The 26,823-nt window shown below is 42.2% G+C and overlaps 1 protein-coding gene across 2 annotated transcripts in view; it reads left to right on the forward strand.

Annotated features, from left to right (window-relative positions):
- Window positions 1–11,542, forward strand: part of LOC133150953 (signal peptidase complex subunit 3-like) — a 62,345-nt gene extending 50,803 nt beyond the window's left edge. For both annotated transcript variants that reach the window (XM_061273593.1, XM_061273594.1), the window contains exons 4-5: window positions 5,650–5,765; window positions 11,275–11,542. In XM_061273593.1, the coding sequence (XP_061129577.1) occupies window positions 5,650–5,765; window positions 11,275–11,407 (249 nt within the window). In that variant the 3' untranslated portion in view covers window positions 11,408–11,542. The remainder of the gene's footprint in view (window positions 1–5,649; window positions 5,766–11,274) is intronic.
- The last annotated feature ends 15,281 nt before the right edge of the window (window positions 11,543–26,823 follow it).

Raw genomic sequence — 26,823 nt, forward strand, 5'->3', positions numbered from 1 at the left:
AAATACCAACACAGCTTTTAAGACGCCCTAATAAAATATCGAAGTCGATAGTGTCGAAGGCAGCACTAAGATCGAGTAGTAACAAACTCTAAAACCAGACTGAAAAGAGTCATATCGATTATTGGCAACCATGTAATCAATAAGCTGCTGCGCTACTACTTTTTCAAGAAGTTTTGCTATGAATGGGAGGTTTGAAACTGGCCTATAATTACTGAGACAGTCCGGGTCAAGATTTGGTCCCTTAAGTAGCGGTTTAATGATAGCGGTTTTAAAGGCTGTTGGCACTATCCCAGAGGAGACAGACAGATTGATTATATTTAAGACGGACGGTCCTAAAATGTGAAATTATTCTTTAAGTAGTTTGGCTGGAAGAGGGTCGAGTAAACATGTTTGTTTAGCCGCACTAACCAAATGTGTAAGCCTTTCAAGGGACACGCTTTTAAAATTTGAGAGGGTTGTTGCATGATCATCAGCGTTGGTAAACGGCGGGCCTGACTGAGCGATTGGAGTGGTATTCTTGATCTCGTCCCTAATGGATTCAATCTTTTGAGCAAAAAAATTTCATGAATTGGTCAGCTGAGTAGAAGGAACTATCGGGGGTCGGCTGGCGTAGAGTCAGCTTTGCCACTGTATCAAATAGGTGTTTAGGATTGTTTTTATTGAGATTAATAACTTGCGAAAAATACCGAGTTTTTGCTAAAATAAGCGCATCTTTATATTTCAGGAGGCAATCCTGCCATGCCTGATGGAAAACCTCAAGTTTGGTTAGACGCCATCTGCGCTCATGCTTTCTACATAATTGCTTCAGCGTACGCGTTTCATCTGTGAACGACGGAGTAGGCAATCTACGGCGAGTTTTCAGACGTAACGGCGCCACAGAGTCAATGGCATTTAACAATGTCGCATTGAATTCATTTGTAAGATTATCAATAGAGCCGGTGTATGCGGGAAATATGGCGGTTGTCGGCGACAGTAACTCAGATAGCACAGTTGCAGTCATGGAGTTAAAATTATGGGTCCTATAATCCTGATTGCTCTCTTGTCTTTGACAAGGAACTAGAATTTCAAATTTTATTAAGTAATGATCAGACAGAACAGTGTATGGCAGTACTGCTAAATTTGAGGTTGCAAGTCCTCGGGATAATACCAGATCTATGGTATTTCCATTCTTATGCGTTGCTGCCTGTACGGCTTGCGTAAAACCAAACTTATCAGTGAAAGTCTGAAACGCCGAAGTAAGTGGCTCTGACGGTAAATTCATGTGGATGTTGAAATCACCCATGATAATTATATTATCCGCATTAGTTACTAGATCAGCCACAAATTCTGAAAATTCATCCAGGAAGCCAGAGTAAGCCCCAGGTGGACGGTAAATAACAGCAAGATAAAATGACGGTAGAGCAGTGGACCGGACAGTGAGAACTTCAAATGTTTTAAATACGTTGATCGAACGAGGCCTAAATCTAAGCTCGGAATTCGAGATAAGGGCGGCACCCCCACCCTTTTTTCGAGGACGCGCCACATGCAAGCTCACAAAATTTGGAGGCGAGGCCTCGTTAAGCGGCAGCAGTTCATTAAGTTTTAACCAGGTCTCGCAGAGACCAAAAACGTTTAGATTATGTTCCGTGATGAGGTCATTAACGAGAACTGCTTTCGTATGAAGCGATCTAATATTCATAAAACCGAGTTTAAGTGTAATCGGTCGATCAGGGTGCGTATCTATCGACGGATATTTAAACGAGATGCGAGTAAGATTGTGTTCTCTAGGCCTGACATCACCTCTCGAATGTTTGTTAGCGCGGTGGGACGATACGACCGTGGGAATCTGATAGTAAATATTTGTTACACATGTAAAATTATCTGAAACAGGCACCGTTTCATCAGCAAAACCGGTCGGGGTGGAGTGATTGGAATTGTCTACTACCCCAGTAGAAAGTATGTTTATGTGTACTGTAGCACTAATCAAACTGTCACGGTCTAGTCTACACGAGGAGCTATGTGCATGCTTGAAGTCTAGCCTAGCGCTAGTTAACTTTAGCTTAACAGACTCCAAACCCATCCTGACAGGTGCTCTAATCACCTGCTCTAAAGTGACCTGTCATGTGCGGCTCAAACAGTAATCTATATTCCTAGAAAGAGTGAAGGCGCCTTCACGGTTAGGGTGAAGGCTGTCCTTCCTCAGCAGGTCGGGGCGGCCCCAAAAGGAGGGCCAGTTATCTATAAAATACATACAGTCCCTGCTTTTTACAGAACCCAGCCATCTATCGATTGAGGGAGACTAATCTACTAAACCTCTCATCAGTGCCTCTCCCAGGCAGGGGGCCAGAGAGAAATACTCGATGCTGACTCATCTTTCTGGCGAGATCACAAGTCCTTGCTATGTTTCTCTTTGTGATCTCTGATTGCCTCATCCTAACATCATTGGTAGCTCGTGTTGTTGGAACTACGGTGTTGACTAGACCTATTGCGAGTCAGCTCCCGAAGATTAGCTTCTATGTCGGGTGTTCTGCCTCCAGGAATACACATTACCGTGGCTCGATTTTTAAGCGTAATATTTCGGGTAATGGAGTCACCTATGACCAAAGTGCGTCCATTGTAGGTTTGGCTTTATATTTTGGATCATTGTCCTGTTGGAAGATAAATCTCCGTCCCAGTCTCAGGTCTTTTGCAGACTCCAACAGGTTTTCTTCCAGAATGGTCCTGTATTTGGCTCCATCCATCTTCCCATCAATTTTAGCCATCTTCCCTGTCCCTGCTGAAGAAAAGCAGGCCCAAACCATGATGCTGCCACCACCATGTTTGACAGTGGGGATGCTGTGTTCAGGGTGATGAGCTGTGTTGCTTTTACGCCAAACATATTGTTTTGCATTGTGGCCAAAAAGTTCGATTTTGGTTTCATCTGACCAAAGCACCTTCTTCCACATGTTTGGTGTGTCTCCCAGGTGGCTTGTGGCAAACTTTAAACGAGACTCTCTATGGATATCTTTGAGAAATGGCTTTCTTCTTGCCACTCTTCCATAAAGGCCAGATTTGTGCAGTGCACGACTGATTGTTGTCCTATGGACAGACTCTCCCACCTCAGTTGTAGTCATCTGCAGTTCATCCAGAGTGATCATGGACCTCTTGGCTGCATCTCTGATCAGTCTTCTCCTTGTTTGAGATGAAAGTTTGGAGGGATGGCCGGGTCTTGGTAGATTTGCAGTGGTCTGATACTCCTTAGCGGATACAAGCGGCCGAAATGAGTCTTCTCCGCAGGATGTCCGGGCTCTCCCTTAGAGATAGGGTGAGAAGTTCGGTCATCCGGGAGAGACTCGGAGTAGAGTCGCTACTCCTCCACGTTGAGAGGAGCCAGATGAGGTGGCTCGGGCATCTCATCAGGATGCCTCCTGGACGCCTCCCTGGGGAGGTGTTCCGGGCATGTCCCACCGGTAGGAGACCCCGGGGACGACCCAGGACGCGCTGGAGAGACTATGTCTCTCAGCTGTCCTGGGAACGCCTTGGGATCCCCCGGGATGAGTTAGATGAAGTGGCTGGGGAGAGGGAAGTCTGGGAGTCCCTCCTGAAGCTGCTGCCCCCGCAACCCGACCCCGGATAAGCGGAAGAAGATGGATGGATGGATGGATGATAATCCTTCCATTTCAATATAATTGCTTGCACAGTGCTTCTCGAGATGTTTAAAGCTTGGGAAATCTTTTTGTATCCAAATCCGGCTTTAAACCTCTCCACAACAGTATCTCGGACCTTCCTGGCGTGTTCCTTTGTCTTCATGGTTCTCTCTGCGCTTTAAACAGAACCCTGAGTCTATCAAAGAGCAGGTGCATTTATACTGAGACTTGAGTACACACAGGTGCATTCTATTTATCATCATCAGTCATTTAGGACAACATTGGATCATTCAAAGATCCTCACTGAACTTCTGGAGTGAGTTTGTTGCACTGAAAGCAAAGGGGCCGAATACCGTTTTTTTCCATGTATAATGCGCCCCCATGTATAACACGCACCCTAAAAATGGCATGTTGATGCTGGAAAAAAGCCTGTACCCATGTATAATACGCACCCAAATTTTGACTCCTACTTAAGTCTGTGAACGTAAAATTATTTCAGAAAAAAGATCATCTTTGGGAACAACCGGATGTTATTCTGCCGGTCAGTATCACTACGCATGCGCTAGCATACTCAATAGCGAAGAAATGTTTCGGATTTGTGTAGGGTACATTGTGACAGCAAACGAGCAGGTGATCTAGCAAGCGTCTGATACGAGGGCATTGTGTTCGTATGCAGCGTGTTTGAAGTGAACAGCAGATTTTAGGACAATAAATTAGTTAAATTTTGCGCATTATACATGGAAAAAAAATATTGCACGCCCCACTTTTCAGTTTTTTATTTGTTAAAAAAGTTTAAATTATCCAATAAATTTTATTTTTTATCTTTATGTTTGAAGCCTGAAATGTCGCGAAATGTTGAAAGGTTCAAGGGGGCCGAATACTTTCGCAAGGCACTGTATATAGTACATATATATATATATATATATATATATATATATATATATATGTACTATATACATAAATAACACGTTAATAAAACCATCTGCGTCACTCCAATTCATTAAATCCATCAATCGTCCTTTGTCAACAATGCGTGCGCGCCGCTGACGGCTCTTGCACTTCAAAATATTCCACAGGCCCATATAACGATATATAAATTATATATCGAATAACTATTATATAATATATATATACCATCTGTGCACTCTAAATCATTAAATCCATCGATCAAATTCCTCGTAGTTTGTCAACATCGTCGCGCGTGCGCCCTGACGTCAGCCTCGTCGTTATTCCACAGATCTACTATATAACTATATTGTAGCGTTAACAAAGTTCAAGGAAAGACGTGGGTTTGGTAAACAGCGCTTTATTTAACAAAACAAACTTACAGGCGTGTGGCGGCGTGGACTTCCAGCCACGGAAGTGGAAGAGAGCTCCATAGAATAGGACCGGGCGTGCGTAAAAGCCATGACCGAGCCCCATCCACCGTCCCCGGACAGCCCGCCCGGCTGAGCGCCGGCCCTCGACTTCCATCCACGGAGGTGAAAGACAGCTCGGTAGAGTAGGACCGGGCGTGCGTAAAAGCATTGTCCGAGCCCCATCCACCGTCCCTGGACAGCCACCCGGCCCCCGACTTCAATCCACGGAAGTGAAAGAGAGCTCCGTCGAGTCAATCTTTGTCCTTTATGTAAACAACCGCCGCGCTGCTGACGCGTGACCGCGACGTCGCGCTGCTGACGTCAGCTCCATATAAGTCGCTCCTGAGTATAAGTCGCCCCCCACCCATACTATGAAAAAAAATGAGACTTATAGTCCAAAACTTACGGTAGTCTGTTGTTATTAGGTTGATTACGTATATGAACCCCCGATCAAAAAGAATAAATATTGTCTTTTAAAAAAGGAAGGATGTATTCTAAAATACTATACATACTATGTATGGAGTACAGAAGGAGAATTTTGTTATGATAAAATACTGGACCACTGTGAGAATTCTAATTCATTCAATTGCATAATTATATTGCTAAACATTGTTCCTGCTCATAAAAGTATGCAGGTAGTAATATCAATTGTTTGTTTTGTGTGTTTGTGTGCCTTTTTGTGTCAGTCTTTGAACCAGGTGGTGCTCTGGGATAAGATTGTCCTTCGAGGTGAAAAAAACAAACTGACCCTCAGAGAGACAAAATCCAAATACTTCTTCTTTGATGATGGAAATGGTCTCAGGTAAGGCCTACATGGTGGTTGAGCATAAGATTTTTGATTGAAATATATTTAATATAGGGCGGCTCGGTGGCGAACTGGTTCGCACTTCCACCTCACAGTTCCACAGTACCACTGTAACCGACATGATGTACACAGACGTAAAACAGGAAGTGGTGCCACCTGAAAACGGCCTTTAAAAATCAGGGATGAGAATCTTTTTTATGGGGGGGCAGTCAGCAGTATTGCAACAACAGCCGCCTTTTTTTCGGCAGCATTTTGGCGCTACTTTTGTCATATCATTTGCCTAGTCATTTGCTTAATTAGCAAAAGTTTTACCCAGCATGGCGAAGGTTTTAGAGAAAAAAGACGCGGATTGTGCCAGAGAAATAGACAAGTCGAACTGGATCAGGAACTGCTTCAGATGGGCATGGCTCGAGAGCAGCGTCATCTTACAACTCGGAACACAAAGACGCTCTTAAAGCAACAGTGAGCGCCCGGCGCGCTGCGGTTGCGCGATCGAACTAAATTAAGCTCCCTGCGCACTTGGGTCCAATTTTGGAAAGTACATCAGGACTTTAAAAATATTTTCTAAATTTCAGCGACGGCTCTGTCACAATAATGCAACCAGCGCGGTGCAGTTGCGCGGTCGACGACGCGCTACGGTTGCGGGTTCGGCGGTGCGCTGCAGTTGCGCGATCTGACAAAAATGCAAATGAAAAAATGCTTAAAGTCTTGGAACAAATTAAAAAAAATTCCGTTAGTTGTAATGAGTAAAATAGATTCGGAATTCGACCAATTTGCTTCTCGAACCGCCTTCTGGAACGGATTGTGGTCGAAAACCGAGGCTTGACTATTATATTCACCAAGGTACCCCACCAAGCAGGAATATCTTTTTAACAAAACTGTTGAAATTGAGTTATGAAATTAATGGTTTTTAGGTTGCTATACTGCCAAAATCCAGGAGTTTCCAGGGAGCTTTGCCCCCTGAGCCCCCTCCGGGGTGTTGCCTCCGGGCCGTTGCCTCTGCCCCCCCCCCCCCAATGGGGTTCTGTGGCACCCTGCGGCAAGTGTGGGGGGGGGGCATGCGACCCCCAGACCCCGGCTACTTTTCAGTGTTTTTTTCCATTTGCCGTTCTCATCCCTGAAAAATAAAGCACCCTACCGCAAATCAAAGCACGGCTAAATAACATAAATAACATGGAGAATTCTTAACACATACTGTAAATATGATTTTAGAACTAGAACTATTATAACAATTTTACAAGGTACAAGTATACATAGTATAAATATGTTTTTAGAACTCTTATTATTATTACAGTTTTTCTATATAACAAGGTAAAACACTATAAATATGTTTTTAGAACTCTTATTATAATTTTTTTTATTAAAAGGTACAAGTGTACGCACTGCAATTGAGTGGGCACTCCCTGCCTTCTGATGGCGTGTGGGCAACCTTCGTGCCATAATTCCTCAATTTAGAAGTTTTATTTTGAATTTGATTTTTTTTAATTTGGAAAAAAAATCTGCGATGTGGTGAAACCGCGATAAACAAACAGTGATATCGAGAGGGATAACTGCATAAATCTTTCCAACACTATTTCTTGTTGTCTTGTGGGTGTATTGTAAGTCAACTAAAAGTGTGGTTAACCTTGCCAAGCGATGCAAAGTGTCCAACTTCAGAATTACCACACTACAATAACCCAGGGGACATCATGCATCGTGAAAGAAAAATGAGTCACGTTTGCATATAACTCTCCTGTTGCATTGTGGTTCAGAACACAATAATAAAGCTTTTTAAACCCTCCACAAAACTATTTTACAGCTATATACAACTTTCTTGTATCCCTAATCTGCATCACCACACTGCTCTATGCATATCTTGTACCTACGTATATAGTAAAAGAAAGAACAAACACGTGATCACGTGTCCGACTGCTTCTGCACCGGTTGGTGGGTGTGGCTGGCTGCCGCCTCCTGCGCTTCAACTCAGTCACGTCCCCAGTGATGCACATTGGTCAGAGGTATGCCCCGCGCCATCAGGGCTCATTGCCGCTGTCCCGCGCACGTAGGGGAAAAAGCGCTGTCGTCCCAACCCCTGAACAGCAGTGCTTTTTTCCCTAAAAAGAGCTGCCGTCCCAACTCCTGAACGGCAGTGCTTTTTTCCAACCTGCGCGACATTGAGCGCACCCCTTGCTCTCAGTGAAGCACGGAGGCATGTCTCGCACCATGAAAGCTCTTTCTGCAGAGGCACATTTTTCTTTTGTGTGCGGCTGTGTCACGTCTCCGCTCTCGTCCTGCTGCCCAACTGAGCGTTGCGCGCTAGATCTCGGGGGCATTCATTGCTAATGCGGAACTGCGCGTGCTTATCTGTGCTGATTGCCACGACCTGTTACCGTGCTACCTGCTGATTAGGGCGTGTGTATAGACACTGTTCGTTGCCGTTTCGTCTGCCTTGACACACGCACGCCTGCAACCTGATTCCCATTTGCCCAATCCGCTATGTAACAAGATGCCACCATGACAGGTGACGTGAGCTCACTGACCGACTCGTCAGTCCCCATGTGCACACGCTCTGCTGGCGTTCTAGCCTCCCTTTTCCTCTTTTTGCATTCCCCAAATAAACAATCCGTGTTGCAAATGGTTGTCCTGCCTCGTTCATGACAGGCTGGCTGCTGCACTTCCCGCATTTGTTCGCAGTGACAGACAGAGGCACACCCTGCGCTGCCATTCTTCCGTCACTTATGAACCCACGAAGTTGCGCATTCGCGCAAGATAAAGCGCAAAGTCAAGAGGGATCACTGTAGTTCTAGAATGAATTAATGGCTTCTATTCTAGATTATTTGAGTAATTTAAATTACGAACGGGTATGATCATGGAACAAAGTAAACTTGTATCCAAGCAGTGTTCCCTCTAATTTTTCAAGTGTCTGCTCCCTGTGCACACTGTGGACCACTGTGTGCATCACCAGATTAAATAAATAAATAAAATATTGTCAATGAGAACTTTAACTTGCTCGGGGTCGGATTTTGTTTTGTGTGACAGCTTGTTCCTTTTCTGTTGGTCTTTTGCACTCTCTCGCAATAATGTACCGATTCCCTGTCCTATCTTGAGTCCTTGTACAATTCCAACAGTTTTCAAATAACATTTCTGCTAAATGTGACGCTTGAGGCTTGCTGCCCATATTTTCCCCTCCGTAAACTAGCCTGCCACTTTGGCTTCACTGCATGTTTTGCATAGTAGACCTTTCGCACTTGAAAAAGAGAAAATCACACCCAGTTTCACCCTTTGTTCTTTTATTTGCACACACTCTGACAGCCAGTCCATCTTAAAAGAACCGCCGCATCTCTTATTTACTTTGGCGAGTGGATGTGTCGCTGCTCGTTTGTTTCGCCATGATAAGGGGTTAGCTCATTAGCATTTGCATCTCTTGACTACGCCCCACTGTTGTTAGCTAGCTAACCTGCACGGCACGAATGGGCAGGACACATTTTCAGGCACTGTCAATGCTATGGTTGGCTATGTAGCGTAAGTGAACCATATCATATCATTGGCTGGACACCTGTCAATTACTGATTTACACTACAAAAAGGCACAGAAAAAAATCATTCGTCAACTTAATTAGATTAGATTACGTCTAACATTAGATATTAATCAATGAGTTTATGCTGTATTTTATTTTGTGCACAGCATATAGTTTCTTCTGCGCATAGACTGCGTGACCAGTGCTCAATTGCGCAGCTTAGAGGGAACACTGATCCCAAGACACTAATGCACTGAGATCTGCATAAACATTTTGACTATCAGTGGTTGCAAAGAAGGCAAAAAAAGAGCTGAAACATGCATGTTGCTGAATAAGTGATTAATATCACAATACTTATTTACTGTTTGTGGTTCTTGTTTTGTTGGCATAAGCCTTATGCACAGCATAAGGGATTCATGTCTGAGGTCTCGGCTTTTTGTTGTATTGTTTTTGTTCTTATTATTCTGTGTGTATGTGTTTTAAAGAATGTTACTTTCTTAAACTGTAGGATCTGGCAACAAAAAAATGATTCCAACCATTTAGACCAGAGGTGTCCAAACGTTTTGCAAGGAGGGCCAGATTTGATAAACTGAAGGGGCCCAGGAGCCAATAGTTTTTTCTGACATTCTTTAACTACAAACATTTCATGCAAATACACAATTATAAAACAATTTTCATTGTCACAATTGACTTTATTTTTCAAATGCAAAAATAGCCAAATATAAGCCACTCAGACAACTCTAAAAACACAAATTCTGCCTTTCATTCATATTTGAAGTCAGATACGTAACATTGAGCAAAATGTATGAAATACCTTAAATTTACATGTTGAAAATTATTTTTGATTCACGAACATTTTAAACAGGAGTTATAAGTAATGTAAAGTTGTCTATCCATCCATCCATCCATTTTCTGAACCGCTTAGTCCCCACGGGGGCCGCGGGAGTGCTGGAGCCTATCCCAGCCGTCATCGGGCAGTAGGCGGGGGACACCCTGAACCGGTTGCCAGCCGATCGCGGGGCACATGGAGACAGACAACCATTCGCACTCACACTCACACCTAGGGACAATTTGGAGTCTTCAATCGGCCTACCAAGCATGTTTTTGGGATGTGGGAGGAAACCAGAGTGCCCGGAGAAAACCCACGCGGGCCCGGGGAGAACATGCAAACTCCACACAGGGAGGGCCGGAGGCGGACGTGCTACCCAGTGCGCCACCGAGCCGCGTAAAGTTGTCTATTATTATTAAAACTTAAAACAAGTGAATTTTTCTCTTGTCATTTACAATATTTTTCAGAAAGTAATAGTTTGTGTCACGTCTACAGGTTCATAACATCAACAGTATTAACATGGCCATTTCGTAGCTTGCTTTACTAATATTTACTTTTGACTCACAGCCCCGTGTGAAGAATCGCTGTTGTGATTGATGCCAGTTCAGCTTGGAGCCTTCACTTTATCAGTCACTCCCTTTTAGCTTGTCGTATGTGTTAGCATGTTTAGTCTGGTAGTGTCTCTTTAGGTTGAAATCCTTAAACAAGGCAACCGTCTCTTTACAAATTGCACAAACACAATTGCCTTGATTTTCAGTGAAGTATTATAATTCCCATCTCTCTTGAAAGCGACGGCCCTCAATGTCAACTTTCCTCGTTTTCTTTGCAGTCAGCATGGCAGATATGAGCGGAGAGGGTTTTGCGGCACGGATGCAGACTGATATTATTAAAGTGGTGCTGCCACCTTTTGGTAAAAGGAGGAATTATAGTTTAAAGTCTCATGATTTTTATATTCAATTTAACAGTGCAGGCGGGCCATAAATAATACATTATAAGACCAAAGCTGCGGGCCGTATGAAATCTGACAGGGGGCCGGATTTGGCCCGTGGGCCGGACTTTGAACATAACTGATTTAGACAATTGTTAAGGGAACAATCGTGCGAGTACGTCTGCGCCATCTCACTTGTGAGATGTGTGCTTTGTGTCACAGTCCGACTGATGGAACTTTCTGTATCACCCAGGGCCAACAAGAACATCACTCTGACATTGTCATGGAATGTCATTCCCAACGCTGGAATACTGCCGCTTGTAGCTGGAAGTGGATACACCAGTCTTACTTTTCCTGATAAATATGAGACTCCAAAGAGCTATTAGAGTGAAACAGATTTTCCGTTGATAATTTACAATGCATTCTCTACTCTTAGTCTTTTTACAAGAGAAGTACAGTCATACTAATCATGTGTTAATTCATGTAACTTTTGGTGAGAAATAAAAAAAAAAAGACTTGAAGTGTTTTGATCTTTTTTTAAACACCTCAGGAACAGGCTTAAGATATGAGTTTTGTTGTTAACAAATTGAAAAATTATGTGTCCCAAGTAGTGGAATTTTTCCACGTACAATTTTGATCACACCTGTCTCAGTCATGTTTATGTTATTCTATTTATTTAACCAGGTTGGTCCTCTTTTCTCGGACATGTCCTACTTTTGAGACCGAAAAAAATGCCTGGAGGGAATTTCAAAATTGTCTGGGATTTTGTTCGACAGCCGTCGGCCACTCCAGCACTCTCACCCGCAGCCCCCCTGCCGAACACTCCAGCGCTCTAATCACTAGCACTACCCCAGCACTGCAGCGCTTTAGTCCTCCCCCCCCCCCTGCAAAAAAGGGTGTCCTCTTTTTCAGAAACTTACTACTTAAAAGCCTCATTTTGAAGAGACAAGTGTAAAATATGTAAAAAATGAACTCACATACGTACAAAACAAAGTACAATTTCTAAAGCACATTTTTTAATTAAACCATGTGAGTTGTGGCTAAGAACAAATGGTTTAAACTTCCAAGCTAAAACATAAACATTCTATGGATGCTTCTAACATATCCTTCAATTTAGATTTGAAAAAAACATTACCAATGTACAGTACCAGTGAGTGAGCATGCAGGTCACCAACACAGGCCATCCAACCTAAGAGTAGAACTCAGAATGGTGAGGCAGAGCTTTACAATTTATGTACCTCAAGGATGTGTGGTAGGCAGGGCTGTGGACTCGGTCGAATTTTTGCACCGAGTCCGAGTCCGGCCTCTTGGCCATGAGTCCGAGTCCGGCTGTCCATTTTTTTCTGTTAATTCATGTGACTGCTTAGTCTTTATTCAAGGCTAATTTAGATCAAAATCTAAATAATTACAACAGTTTTGTGATGGCTTTGTTTAAACATATAAACGAATAAAATAAACAGATACTTTCAAGTTTTAATCATTAATTACACCATTACGTATATGCAAGCTGAATCTGAGAGATTGAGTTCTTTGAATTTGAAAACAAGGAGAAAATTCGGATTAATATGCAAGCAGTTTTTTTTTGTGTGTTGAGTTTTTTGGATTGGTGGATTGTTCTATCAGGAACCTTGAGTTGAGAATGGTATGTGAATGTTGCATGGAGAGCTTGGATGAATTGGGACCAATGTGATAGAGAGACTCCTTTTTGGGGGCTGTGTGAGATGCAAATGAGCATTGATGACTGAATGCCCGACTGAAGGGAAAATACAGGTTGAATGGTTGAAGTTGTTGGAGAATACTATGGAAAATGAGTTGAGCGACTTTGAGTAAGTTAGATGCTAGAAAGGAAAGAAGGAAAAACAAAACCCCAAATACAAGCAAAAGAAAAATAAAGGTTGCTTTTGACAAGAGTTGCAAAGAACAGACGAAGAACAGTCCTTGACCCGGCATTTGCGTTTGGCGGTCGTCAATGTGGTTCCGAGACCTGGGTCTTGTGGTTTGTCATTTGTAACGTTTGGCTGTTGTGATCCTCCCAAACAGACATAAGTGATTTGTGCTTTTGTTGTCTGTTGTAATTGGTTACTGGGAGCACTGCTGGAGCTTGCTCCTACGGTGTCTCACCTGTGCCTTCCTGCCTTCCATTGTCTCCACTTAGGCTGGACTGTGGAGGGGGGAGTGTGGTATTGTGGTGTGAAAAGGGTGTAGGAGCCGGCTCCTGTGGTGATTGATATTGTAATTTGATTGTGGGGGGACTGATGTAGGTGTGGGGCTCTGGACTCTGCGGGTAGCTGTTTGCTGGGTTGGCGGGGGATGGGGGACGACGGCATTGGTTTGTCCCAGTACTGGCCAGGCTGGAATAAATCAGTATGAAAATGCCGGGCCCCCCCCTCTTGCTTCCCTTGCTGTGGCTGCGCGCGGAGTAGGGTCGTACCCACTCCAGGGTGTGCTGAGTGCGTGGTGGCAAGTGATATTGAAGCAGGGTGATGCCTAGGGAAGGTGTGACAATAGTTGCACGAAGGATAAAAGGCACTGAGGAAAGAAAAAAGAAAAAGTATAACCGACACGTCAAAATAGAGGATGACGTCTGCGCAGCGTTGTTTGTTGGTGTTGTTTGTGAGCTGTGTCTCTGCTGTTTCTGTGTTGTCTGTGTGTTGTGTTATCTGTTAAAAGGATGAAATTCGCTAATATAGGTGCACTAAAGAATTTATTTATCTATAGTCTATCTGATTTGCACCGCAAAACAAAACCGATTTTGTTAAGATAGGAAGGAAAAATAAAAAAGCGAGCAATTTGTTTATGGGCAGAAACTGGTCCACACTCCTTTAATGCCTAGCTTTGATTAAAGGAAATTTGAGAGATGGAAAGAACTTGCTTTCTGGAATTGAATGATGTACAATTATGAAATACCGACATTTCAAAGCTAAATTTAAAATTTGAGAATAAGAGAGCGATTGAGTTAGTTAAAGTTATGAAACTACAACAGTTAGCTATTGTATTATTTTACCAGCAGTTATTTTTTTATTTTTTTATTTTTTTTATTCGATTGGTGGATTGGGTTGTTACGTTGAGAAAGGAAAGGAAACGATACAAATGGGCAGCTGTATTGAGCCATGGTGTTGTCACGTGCCGTTGACACCTGGCTCAACAGGGGGGATGGAAGGGCAGTTCAGTCAGCTTTATACAACATATGAATTTGATTCATATTCAAAACGTTTATAAAAAAAATTTTTTAGAGCTTGTTTAACATGTGCTTAACACAATCCACAGGGTTATAATGCCTGGTCATAATAGATGCATTCTCAAAATTGATTGAATTGGCTTCAAAATATACACTGAAGGCCTTAACAGTGGCAAAAACGTTATGTAAAGAAATAATAGTTTGTCAACAACTGCTGTAGATGTTAAAGAATGGAATCAATATCTCGAAAATGAATGTGGATAGTTTGTTTACTGATTGTGAAATGTGCGACAGAGTGTTCTATATAATATCCGTTGAATGGAAGAAAAAGAAAGGAAACCATTGCTTTTAGAGAATATAGTCAACCAAAATTGTATATGTACCAACATGCCAGGATCTGGGAAAAAGCTGGAAAAAACATAATATCTTTAAATTTGAGAGGCGACGATGATCTGACTGAAATTGATGCAATTAAATTCCCCAGAGGAGTTCCTGATTAATAAGAATTAATTGACCAAATTGAAGCGGGATGGGAGTCCTCCATTTGCTGCTGGTGGACGATGAACAAGAACGTTGACAGGATAAATTACATCCATTGCAACATGCAGAAATTGGGCAAACGGACACAAGCGGGACTTGAGGCAGTGCACAAACAGCTAGCCACGCCTTCCCTAATGTCAATCCAGAACAGCAATGCTCTTGTTATGTAGTTGTATGGGAAAGGAAGGGTCTGCGCAATGTTCAGGGAACAATGCTGCACCTTCATCCAGAATGACACCGCCCCTGATGGGAGCCTGACGAAGATGATTGCAAACTTGCAATCAATCCCTCAACACGAGGATGAAAGAGCACAACAAGTGGATGACTGCTTTTGGGAAGTATAAAGCCCTTGTGTCCTCAATTACTGCTATACTCACCCTGTGTGGATGTTGTTTTCCATGTCTCCGTGCTCTGTTTAATCGTCTTATCACTACAGCAATCTCGCCCATGGACGACGAGATGGCCCGGGTATGCCTAATGTCTGAACGGCAGCATGTCAATGATGACGATGATGATGATGCAATTTTTGCACTTGAGTTTACAGACTTTTTCTCAGATCTGTGTGTTTCCAAATGATGTTGTCGCAACATTTATCCTTTTTGGTGGAAATATTTGTGCGCATACTTGTGATCCGACAACTGAAAATCAAGAGAAGTGGTTGTTTTTGGTAATGTAAAAATTTAGCAAATGTGTGATAAACAGGAGGGAAATGTTGGAATAATTTAAGTGAAGCCTTGGCCTGCCAGACCTGTAGGCCTTGTCTTTACGAGTTTATGGCTTTCCTTTTATCTACGTTCTTCCTCTTTAGTGACAGGGATGTCTTTTGATCCCTGTAAGAGGTCTTCACTAACAATGAGCAGAGCTTATTTGCATAGGCAAAATGTTCTTATTTGGTTGAAGGAAACTCCATTCCTTTTAGTTAACTGTGGGTTTGGTTCATAGATTGTTGTTGATCAGAACTGTTTTTCTTTGTTAAGTGTTAAACACAGTTTGGAGTAGTTGCGTACAAGTTATCCTATAGTTACTCAATGTTTGTTTAAGGAACTGCATACCAGTTACCTTACATTTATTTAACATTTGTTTTAGTGTTTAGGACAAGTTACTTATTGTTATTGAGTGTTAATTTACTAAGTAGATAAAGTCTAGCAAAGGTCTAGTTCAGGGGTGGGCAAACTTTTTGACTCGCGGGCCGAACTGGGTTCTAAATTTGGACCGGAGGGCCGGACCAGGAGCAGATGGACGTAGGCGTTGTGTGAAGTCATATAAGCGACCTGTAAAGGTCATTGCATAAAAGATCTTGGCCTTTAGTAGGTAGTAAAGCATGGATATTCCAAACAAGTTTTTTGAAAACAAATGCATTTATTAACAGCATTAAAAAAATAATAATTCACTAAAAAACTGCTATCAGTGATTCTCGTAAAATACGACACTGTTATTATGAATAACAATCTCCATCACTTCAGTGCCTGCAGGTCAGATTAATGAAAGATGTTTATCTTATGAGATCACATCAAACGGCAAACATTCTGACCAAATACATCATCTTGAAGAATCGGTGAAAGCATACATCCAAATAAAGTAATCAAAACAGCAACACGGTGAGGGGTATCTGAAAATCAGAGCAGAGTTTTAACTCGCAAACACCTGGTAACAGAGGTGAGGAAACGGGAAACACTTCCTTAAAGTAAGCCTTAAGAACTTTACAGGTTAAGATTAGTCGCAAATAGGTGGTGCATCAATGTCCTTGAGCATCTTGCATTGTTTGAAAATGAGAATGGTCGCTAGTTTCAATCCCTGCTATGTGTACAAATCATATTCAAAATGCATTTTTTTACAATAAACTTGAGAGCCTCCCGTTCATTTTCAGTGGGAACAGTGTTGTTGGTCTCCCTTTTTTGCTAGTGCGTCATAGTCTGCAGTAAAATCTGTTGTGGCAATTCTTAGGCGAGATCCGAGGTGTTGGTCCGTTTACCTTGATCTGTGACGGGTTGATGTTGATGTGGCTGAACGTCACGTCGCGTACGTCGAGCCAAATTGGCCACTCTTTTTTAACATTCGGCACTCACTTCTTTTTTTCGGGCCACTCATTTTAATGGAAGGATTCCAGGGGAAGGTTTGTGGGTGGCTTTAGCGCAAAACTGCATCTGAAAGCTCAGCGCACGAATTATAAGAATGCTGTCGTCAAAGCCCACGCTCTAAATTCGGGACTGATACGAATAGAGTGAGAGTGCGCCAAGTCCGTACTACTGAGTACGTACACGCACTTGTGAGTGTGCACCGAGCTTTCTGACACGGCTTCCGGTAGTAAATGCGCAGGCGAGCGCTTCGCCATCTACTGGGAAGACGCAGTCATTGCAGGCAAAATGACCAAAAAAAAAAAGTTTAATAATACAATTTGTTCAGGGTTGGCGGGCCGGATTAAACGGTCCCGTGGGCCGGATGTGGCCCGCGGGCCGTAGTTTGCCCACCCCTGGTCTAGTTGCATTGTTCCACAGGAAAGCGGCAACTGAAGTTATCTGATCTCACTCGCGGACGACTCGGCCAACAACTGGGGAAGAACAGATGGACAAACTCTGCGGGGGTCACGGGCCGACAATGAAGTGCTAGTTCACACCACACTACATTCCTTAGCTAATCAACGTTGCTACAGACACAATCTTCCCTCCCTTTGGTGTAGCAACGCCTCTGTAACCAGGGCAACCTAAACAGTGATGAGAGAAGCAGAAGAAACATCTCAAATGACTAATGCAAAGGTTGCAGAAAAGGTGCTGTTTTTTGCTGTTTTCCGGACGTGCTGCTGTCCTTTCGGTGGCGGATCCAGGTCCAGATCACCCCAACGTTCTGGCTGAAGGTCCCAAGAAGGAGGGGGACGGAGCCTGCGTCGACTGGACCCTATAAAATGGTGGAGCGCATCTCACATGCCGTCCGGCTGGCCGGCAAAGGAGGATCGTGGTATCATCTGTCCCAGTGCGCCCCAGTGAAGGGTTCCTGCAAGGAACCAGATCAGCCATCGACAGTCCCCGCCCCAGTTCATACAGAGGCAGAATAATCCTCTTCCCCCTTGGTGGCCAGGTAGTCCACCCTGAGCCACTGAAGACAACGACCACGCAGCAGACATTCCCAAGTTCTCCCCGGACGGAGCAGATCTGCGAAGGGGGTGAGAATCGTGCTCACCCTCCACCAGTGGGCGTGCCAAGCCCCCAACGACTGAACAATCGCGAGCAATTTTTATCTTGATTGATAACATTCTGGTCGCCTAAGGCAGAGGGACCGTGTAACTCTTTTCCTGCATTTAATCTGGCCGCAGGTTTTTTAAATTACACACACAATTTGAACTGGAGAATTGAGGAAAAACCTCATCTTCACTGGAAGTTATTGCTTTCATTGTATTTTCTTACTTATGTTTGATTGATCGAGGTTGACATGATCATATGATAAAACAGGAGGGATATGTTAGGGTTTGCAGAATATCTTCATCGTATGATTATGTTGGAATGTAACCTGTAATAATTACATTCCAACTAATAATTACAACTAGTTTGTCCTGTCTAGACAAAATTAGTTTACCAAAGTGCTAAGATCTTTTCAACTTATTGACTAGCTGCAGAGGAAGCAATCAAAGTTGCTTTGTTTACAGAACGTCGTAAAAGGTCCCCTGCTATGCTTTGATCAGAAGGGGACCGTCTTCACCTTATCCTGTGTGTTCCCACACCCCCACTTTCAACCCCACTCTGTTTCTCTCAATAAATAAGCACCTGACGAGGCCTGAGTCAGACTTCATTCGACCATCGCTGTAAGCACAGCGACGAGTGAACTCTCCGCCTGCAGGTGTCTAAAATGACTAACTTGACTCCAGTGTGGTTCTTGCAAAATAAGTTAGAGTGAGCACCACCCTAACAAACCTCACCAGATCAAATATGATCTTACAATTACCAAAGCAATTTCAAAAGATTGTATAAGACTTTTACCCCACTAAGTGGCCACAGAGCTCAATAAATTTAGCCAGACCCCACACACAGGCCTTCCGTGACCCAACACTTTGTGGTCACGAGCACTTTCAAAAGAAAAACTTAACCAGACCCCACACGGTGGTCTTCCGTGACCCCACACAGTGGTCACAAGCGCTTTCATCCGTACGCAACTAGACCCTAAGTTTTTCAACTTAACCAGACACCACGCAATGGTCTTCCGTGACCCCACACAGTGGTCAGAAGTGCTTTCAAAATAACGTAATTTACCACAACTCACACAATATTACGATACTACAGTATCTTTAGTAGATAGCTTTTAGCAGATTTAGCAGATTTTTAAACACAAATCCCAATCCTCGTACTCAGAAAATTCACCAGTCTACCCCCTTAGGCGTAGGCAGAAAATTTTATATCAAAAGAAGGTATTCTGCTCACCTTATTTTTTGGACCCAGTCAAATTGTTGAAATTTCTGCGGGGATGGTGTTGAAAGAAAAACACGATCAGCGAGCACAAGACAAGGGTCATGGCACCATCTGTTACATCTAGTCCCAGTTCTTTATCTTTAATGCTCGCTATACTAACAGTAATTACCAAGAGGCAGCCTTCACAGTTGACTACCGTTTTTTTCCATGTAAAATGCGCCCCCAAATTTTGACTCCTACTTAAGTCTGTAAACGTAAAATTATTTCAGAAGAAAGATCATCTTTGGGAACAACCGGATGTTATTCTGCCGGTCAGTATCACTGCGCATGCGCTAGCAAACTCGATAGCGAAGAAATGTTTCGGATTTGTGTAGGGTACATTGTGACAGCAAACGAGCAGGTGATCGAGCAAGCGTCAAATACAAGAGCATTGTGTTCGTATGGAGCGTGTTTGAAGTGAACAGCAGAGAAGAAAGCACATCTGTAATGGCGGCCTCCGTATCATACCCGGATTTAAAAAATATATATAAATACGCACCCCAGATTTTAGGACAATAAATTAGTTAAATTTTGCGCATTATACATGGAAAAAAACGGTATTTAATGTGTGCCAGAACGATCGGTACACAGCTGTGGAGCCTTCTCTGCAAGATGTGGAAGGTCTAACAGTATTAAGTGTCAGGAAAATCCATATTTGAAAGATTATAATTTGGAATGTTTGGGTATACCCTCGAGAAGACAGAATTCAGCTTTCCTCAACCTCTCAAAAGTTTCCATATTTTGGTGAGTGATGAAAGAAATAGATGTGACAGGGCACTTTCGCTACTGTTAGACTGCTCATTTCTTGCTCTTAAATCAGCCACAGAGAAGCTAATCCTTGTGATATGTTGACGTAGTCATAAATAAATATGACTATGTAAATTTTAATGAGTGATAGCTGTTTTTGGACATTTTAAGCGATAGTCTGTACAATGATTTCCAATAAGTAAACTGTGATCCCTTCCTTCCGTGACGTATTCAGGCTGATGTGTCAAATCAAGCAAACTTTGCCCAAAAAGTGGACGTCAGTAAATCCACCACGACTCTGTTCCAAAATACTGTTAAATCTCTTCTGAGTTTTTTTTCAGGGGGGAATTCTAGTACTGACATTTGTTTTTTATTCAGTCCTATCACATAAGTGCCAATGTTGGGTTTGTGTTACCATTTCTTTAAGAGTATGAAATACATGCATATAGACATGATTTAGAATGCATGTAATCTTTTAATAAAGATTACACACTTTTAATAAACATTAACACTTTTATGATAAGTAAAAATGATGTCAGCACTAAAGTTTTTGTCACTGAAAGAACTGTAGTGATTGGGGGATGATATTTAGGACAAAGTGACCCACACACTTTTGGAGCTTGCTTTCAGGTTGTTGTTTTTTCAACCAGTCTGTTACCTAAGGCAAGCAGACAAACTTTGTAATGCATACTGTTTCCTGGCTTGGTTTCCCATGTTCTGTTGTCACCTAGTGTCTGAAATGGACCACGTCTGCCAGCTCGCCGCGCTGCAAAGACAAGAATTATCATTTTCTTCAATAACATGGTTCAACTATGAGTTGCCTGCTAATTTCTGACATCACTGATAGCTGTCGTCATAATTTGACAGTGACTTCAAGGAAATTAAAGAAGCTGCACTAGTGAACTAGTATAAGAAATGAAAACACAATACATTTTGAGAGTTGTCTGATGAAACAGCATTGGAGCTTGGTGAAGTGGATGTAGAAAAACCTTATGACAATTTTCTTGAAACATTTATTTCTGTTTACTGTTCACTTCACAAATATAAGCAATACAAAAGCTGTTAAATGTTCTTGGCTAACTAAACAAATACAAAATCCAGGAAAAAAGAAAAACTGTTCAAAATATGTCAAATTAAAAACCAAGGAAGCTGAATACAGATAATAAGGTTGACTCAACCAAGTTAACAGATATAGAGCTAGCAAGCAATTGTATTAAAAGAAAATATATGAGAATAAAATTGGTATCAAAGCAACCCGGAATATCCTGAACAGTTGAATAAAATGTGGCTCATCCAAGTTTATATATTCAAAATACTTTGAGAATAAGCATGGTCATAGTAATTATAATATGAATTATCCTGTATAGGTTCAATATTTTTTTGGGGGGGTTATGTCAAATGTTTGCTAGAATCTGAATCTTCACACAACAAAATTAGTTGATAAACTGAATATTCTACTTCATCTAAAACAACTACTCATGTCCTTGACAGAAACGATCAAACTAGTAAAAACATTTTGTTTGACTGACATGCAAGCATAGCTGGTCAACAAAACTTGTTTATTTTGGGCACACAACAACAACCGCTTAGTTTAGACATTGAATGACTTTCTCCTCAATCATACAGTACACAGCGATGTGTGACAGGTCAGCGATAAAGGCGTTGCAGGCTTGCATACTGATGTTCTTACAGCCTCTTATGTCCAGAAGAGTCAGAGAGGAGATCCGCTTCAGGTAGGACATGCATCCATCACTCAGCTGATGACAACCTGTTTTGGCACACAGATAGAAGACACTCAATTGTTTTGTTAGTTATATTGCTTATTAACTTGGCCGTGGTTTAGTAAGTTGTCAATATTATACCTGGAAGAGTTAAATACACAAAAGTTCATAAACTTGTTGATATTTTGGACGAACGTGAACTAATTGTAGTGCATTTTTGCTTCATCAAAATAAATACCGTATTTTTCGGACTGAAAGTCGCTCCGGAATATACGTTGCATCAGCCATAAAATGCACAATAAAGTGAAAAAAAAACCCCATATTTAAGTCGCTCTGGAGTATTACCGTTATTACGATGTACATATAATGCGCAAAATTTAACTAATTTATTGTCCGAAAATCTGGGGTGCGCATTATACATGGGAAACTTTTTTTTTTTTGGAAGAAAATCTCCCTTGAAATCACCTTTCTTCTTGTTTGTTGTCAATCGCGCATCGCATTCAGCCATCCTGCCCAACACACTTAGTCAGTAAAATTCATAATTGACGAGACATCGTTTGATGCGATGATGCAATCCTTGATGGTGTGTTATTGTCAAATATTGTTTGTTTTTTAATCTCCATCCCAAACCGGATATCATACGGAGGCCGCCATTACAGATGCGCAGAACGGATGCGCAAGAAACGTCTGCTATAAAGAGCGAGAGTTCAGTTCTCTACCTAAATGCGTATTACAGGTAATATTTTATTTCACAACACTTTGCCTTCTTCCTTTCTTCTCTGCTGTTCACTTCAAACACGCTCCATACGAACACAATGCTCTCGTATCAGACGCTTGCTCGATCACCTGCTCGTTTGCTGTCACAATGTACCGTACACAAATCTGAAACATTTCTCCGCTATAGAGTTTGCTAGCGCATGTGCAGTGATACTGACCGGCAGAATAACATCCGGTTGTCAAGGAGCACTGTGCAAGCAATTATATTGAAATGGAAGGAGTATCAGACCACTGCAAATCTACCAAGACCCGGCGGTCCCTCCAAACTTTCATCTCAAACAAGGGGAAGACTGATCAGAGATGCAGCCAAGAGGCCCATGATCACTCTGGATGAACTGCAGATAACTACAGCTGAGGTGGGAGAGTCTGTCCATTGGACAACAATCAGTCGTGCACTGCACAAATCTGACCTTTATGGAAGAGTGGCAAGAAGAAAGCCATTTCTCAAAGATATCCATAAAAAGTCTTGTTTAAAGTTTGCCACAAGCCACCTGGGAGACACCAAACATGTGGAAGAAGGTGCTCTGGTCAGATAAAAACAAAATCGAACTTTTTGGCCACAATGCAAATTGATATGTTTGGTGTAAAAGCAACACAGCTCATCACCCTGAACACACCATCCCCACTGTCAAACATGGTGGTGGCAGCATAATGGGTTGGGCCTGCTTTTCTTCAGCAGGGACAGGGAAGATGGCTAAAATTGATGGAAAGATGGATGGAGCCAAATACAGGACCATTCTGGAAGAAAACCTGTTGGAGTCTGCAAAAAACCTGAGACTGGGACGGAGATTTATCTTCCAACAGGACAATGATCCAAAACATAAAGCCTAATCTACAATGGAATGGTTCACAAATAGACGTATCCAGGTGTTAGAATGGCCAAGTCAAAGTCCAGACCTGAATCCAATCGAGAATCTGTGGAAAGAGCTGAAGACTGCTGTTCACAAACGCTCTCCATCCAACCTCACTGAGCTCGAGTTGTTTTACAAGGAAGAATGGGCAAGAATTCCAGTCTCTCGATGTGCAAAACTCATAGAGACATACCCCAAGCGACTTGCAGCTGTAATTGCAGCAAAAGGTGGCGCTACAAAGTATTAGCGCAAGGGGGCCGAATAATATTGCATGCCCCACTTTTCAGTTTTTTATTTGTTAAAAAGGTTTAAATTATCCAATCAATTTCGTTCCACTTCACGATTGTGTCCCACTTGTTGTTGATTCTTGAAAAAAAATTAAAATTTTATATCTTTATGTTTGAAGCCTGAAATGTTGAAAGGTTCAAGGGGGCCGAATATTTTCGCAAGGCACTGTATATTTTCCTTATGTAGTATGCAATACCTGCATCTCACTGGTGTTCTTAACTTTTCCCCGTTTTTACATTTCGTTTTACAATGGAGGATTACATATCTAAACAATTTTAACTATGGATTTTCAGTCGAAGCAGGAGGTCATCAGTAAAGGAAGACCAACTTCGGAGTTAAAAGGTTTGATTCTGACAACAGGACTTTGGAACGGAGTGGTACGCACGATTGAAAACAAGTTTTGATTTCATGTGCTTTATTGAGTGTTACTATATGTGAAGACTGCTGATGAGATTTTAATTTAAAATAGTTCAAATTAAATAATTAATAAGCCACACTAGAGCAGCGTTACCCAACCTTTTTTTTGTGACACGGTTAGGTGACGTTAGTGCCTTCCCAGTCATGAACCTCACCGCACGTCACTGCATCTCAGATGTTGGCTTTTGAACTTTGCGTTGATAACAGTCCGGATGGTCCGCTTCCTCTTTGGTCCGAAGGACACAACGTCCAGTGTTTCCAAAAACAATTTGAAAAGTGGACTCATCAGACCACAAAACCCTTTTTCATTGGGCATCAGTCCATTTTACATGAGCTCGGGCCCAGAGAACCCGACGGCTTTTGCTTTGCATGGTAGAGTTTTAACCCGCACTTACTGATATAGTGATGAACTGTATTTACTGACAGTGGTTTTCTGAAGTTTTCCTGAGCCCATTTGGTGATAACCTTTACACACTCATGTCGGTTTTTAAGGCAGTTCCGTTTGAGGGATCGAAGGTCACGGTCATTCAGTCTTGGTTTCCGGCCGTGGCGCTTACGTGCAGTGATTTCACCAGATTCTCTGAACCTTTTGATGATATTATGGACCGTAGTTGTTGAAAACCCAAAATTCTTTGCAATTTTGCTTTGAAAATGGTTGTACTTAAATTGTTCAACTATTTTCTCACGCAGTTGTGGACTAAGTGGTGAACTTCGCCCCATCCTTGCTTGTGAATGAGTGAGCATGTTTGGGGAAGCTCCTTTTATACCCATTCATGGTACCCAATTAGCCTGATCACATGTGAGATGTTCCAAATAGGTGTTTGATGAGCGTTTCTCAGCTTTCTCAGTATTTTGTAGTGTATCCAATTGTATATGGGTTGAGGATTTTCAAATAGTTGTATTTTGGTTTTATTCACCGTAATTTTCGGACTAAAAGTCGCTCCGGAATATCGCATTAGCAATAAAATGCACAATAACGTGAAAAAAAAACATATATAAGTCGCTCCGGAGCATAAGTCACATTTTGGGGGGAAATTTATTCGACAAAACACCAAGAACAGACATGAACGAGCAACAACAGGCTAAACCAGGGGTGGGCAAATGACTGTGTTACCCCAGTAGATGGGTAAACGGACCAACACCTCGGATCTCTCCTAAGAATTGCCACAACACATTTTACTCCAGACTATGACGCACTAGCAAAAAAGGGAGACCAACAACACTGTTCCCATTGAAAATGAAGGGGAGGCTCTCAAGTTTATTGTAAAAAAATGCATTTTGAATATGATTTGTACACATAGCAGGGATTGAAACTAGCGACCATTGGACATTGATGCACCACCTGTTTGCGACTAATCTTAAGGCTTACTTTAAGGAAGTGTTTCCCGTTTCCTCACCTCTGTTACCAGGTGTTTGCAGATTTTCAGATACCCGTCACCGTGTTGCCGTTTTGATTACTTTATTTGGATGTATGCTTTCACGGGATTCTTCAAGATGATATATTTGGTCAGAATGTTTGCCGTTTGATGTGATCTCATAAGATAAACATCTTTCGTTAATCTGACCTGCATGCACTGAAGTGATGGAGACTGTTATTCATAATAGCAGTGTTGTATTTTATGAGAATCACTGATAGCAGTTTTTAGTGAATTATTATTATTATTTTTAATGCTGTTAATAAATGCATTTGTTTTCAAAAAACCTGTTTGGAATATCCATGATTTACCACCTACTAAAGGCCAAAGTCTTTTATGCAATGACCTTTACAGGTCGCTTATATTACTTCACACAAACAGTACGTCCATCTGCTCCTGGTTCGGCCCTCCAGTCCAAATTTAGAACCCAGTTCGGCCCGCGAGTCAAAAAGTTTGCCCACCCCTGGGCTAAACGATAGGTATGCTAACGTGACATAAACACAAACAAAGAGCTGAGAACGGGCCTGACGTAACATTCAGAGTTATGGATATGGGTTGAGAAGGATTTTCCAGTCATTGTATTTTGGTTTTATTTACATTTTACACAATTTCCTGACTTCAACCGAATCCGGTTTGTAATGTATTGACTTGAATTCGACTGAGCTTCAGCTGTGTTACAATGAACGATTCCAGTTTAGCGATGAGGAAGCAAAGTATCGTATTTTTTTCCGGACTATAAATCGCAGTTTTCTTTTCATAGTGTGGCCGAGGGTGTGACTTATACTCATGAGCGACTTATGTGTGAAATTGTTAACACATTATTCTATCAGGTTTTAATGTATGGCGTTAAACTAGGGTTAATATTAACGGCAAGCAGCTACGGTACTAGATGGCTGTTGTTAAATGATCGAGGTTAAAAAAAATATTACGGCAAATGGTATTTCCAGGCCGCGACCCCCGTGGGGACTAAGCGGTTCAGAAAATGGATGGATGGATGGTATTTCCAGGCGGTCTCCCATCCAAGTACTAACCAGCCCCAACCCTGTTTAGCTTCTGACATCAAGCGTTCTCAGGGTAGTATGGCCATAAACTGAGATGGTTTTCAAAACGTAGCACTTTATAGGTACAATCACCTCTGAAACCGCTGATTAAATGCCAAGCAGAGGCAGTACTTGATGGCTGTTGAACAAATTTGCTTTAACGATTGAAGTGCGAAAAAAAAAGAAAAAGAAAAGCTTTCAGGACCTGGTATTCCCCGGTGGTCTCCCATTTCAGTACTAACCAGGCCCTGCTTAGCTTCTGAAATGGGACGCGATCGGGTGTTTTCAGGGTAGTGTGACCAGAATCTGCCTCAAAATTTAGCATTTCATAAACCGGTTCTTTTACAAATAAAGACTGCTGCTTTGAGTTCACAAGGAAACAGCCTCTTTATTCA

This window comes from Syngnathus typhle, linkage group LG3 (genome assembly GCF_033458585.1).
Source record: "Syngnathus typhle isolate RoL2023-S1 ecotype Sweden linkage group LG3, RoL_Styp_1.0, whole genome shotgun sequence".
Lineage (NCBI taxonomy): Eukaryota > Metazoa > Chordata > Actinopteri > Syngnathiformes > Syngnathidae > Syngnathus > Syngnathus typhle.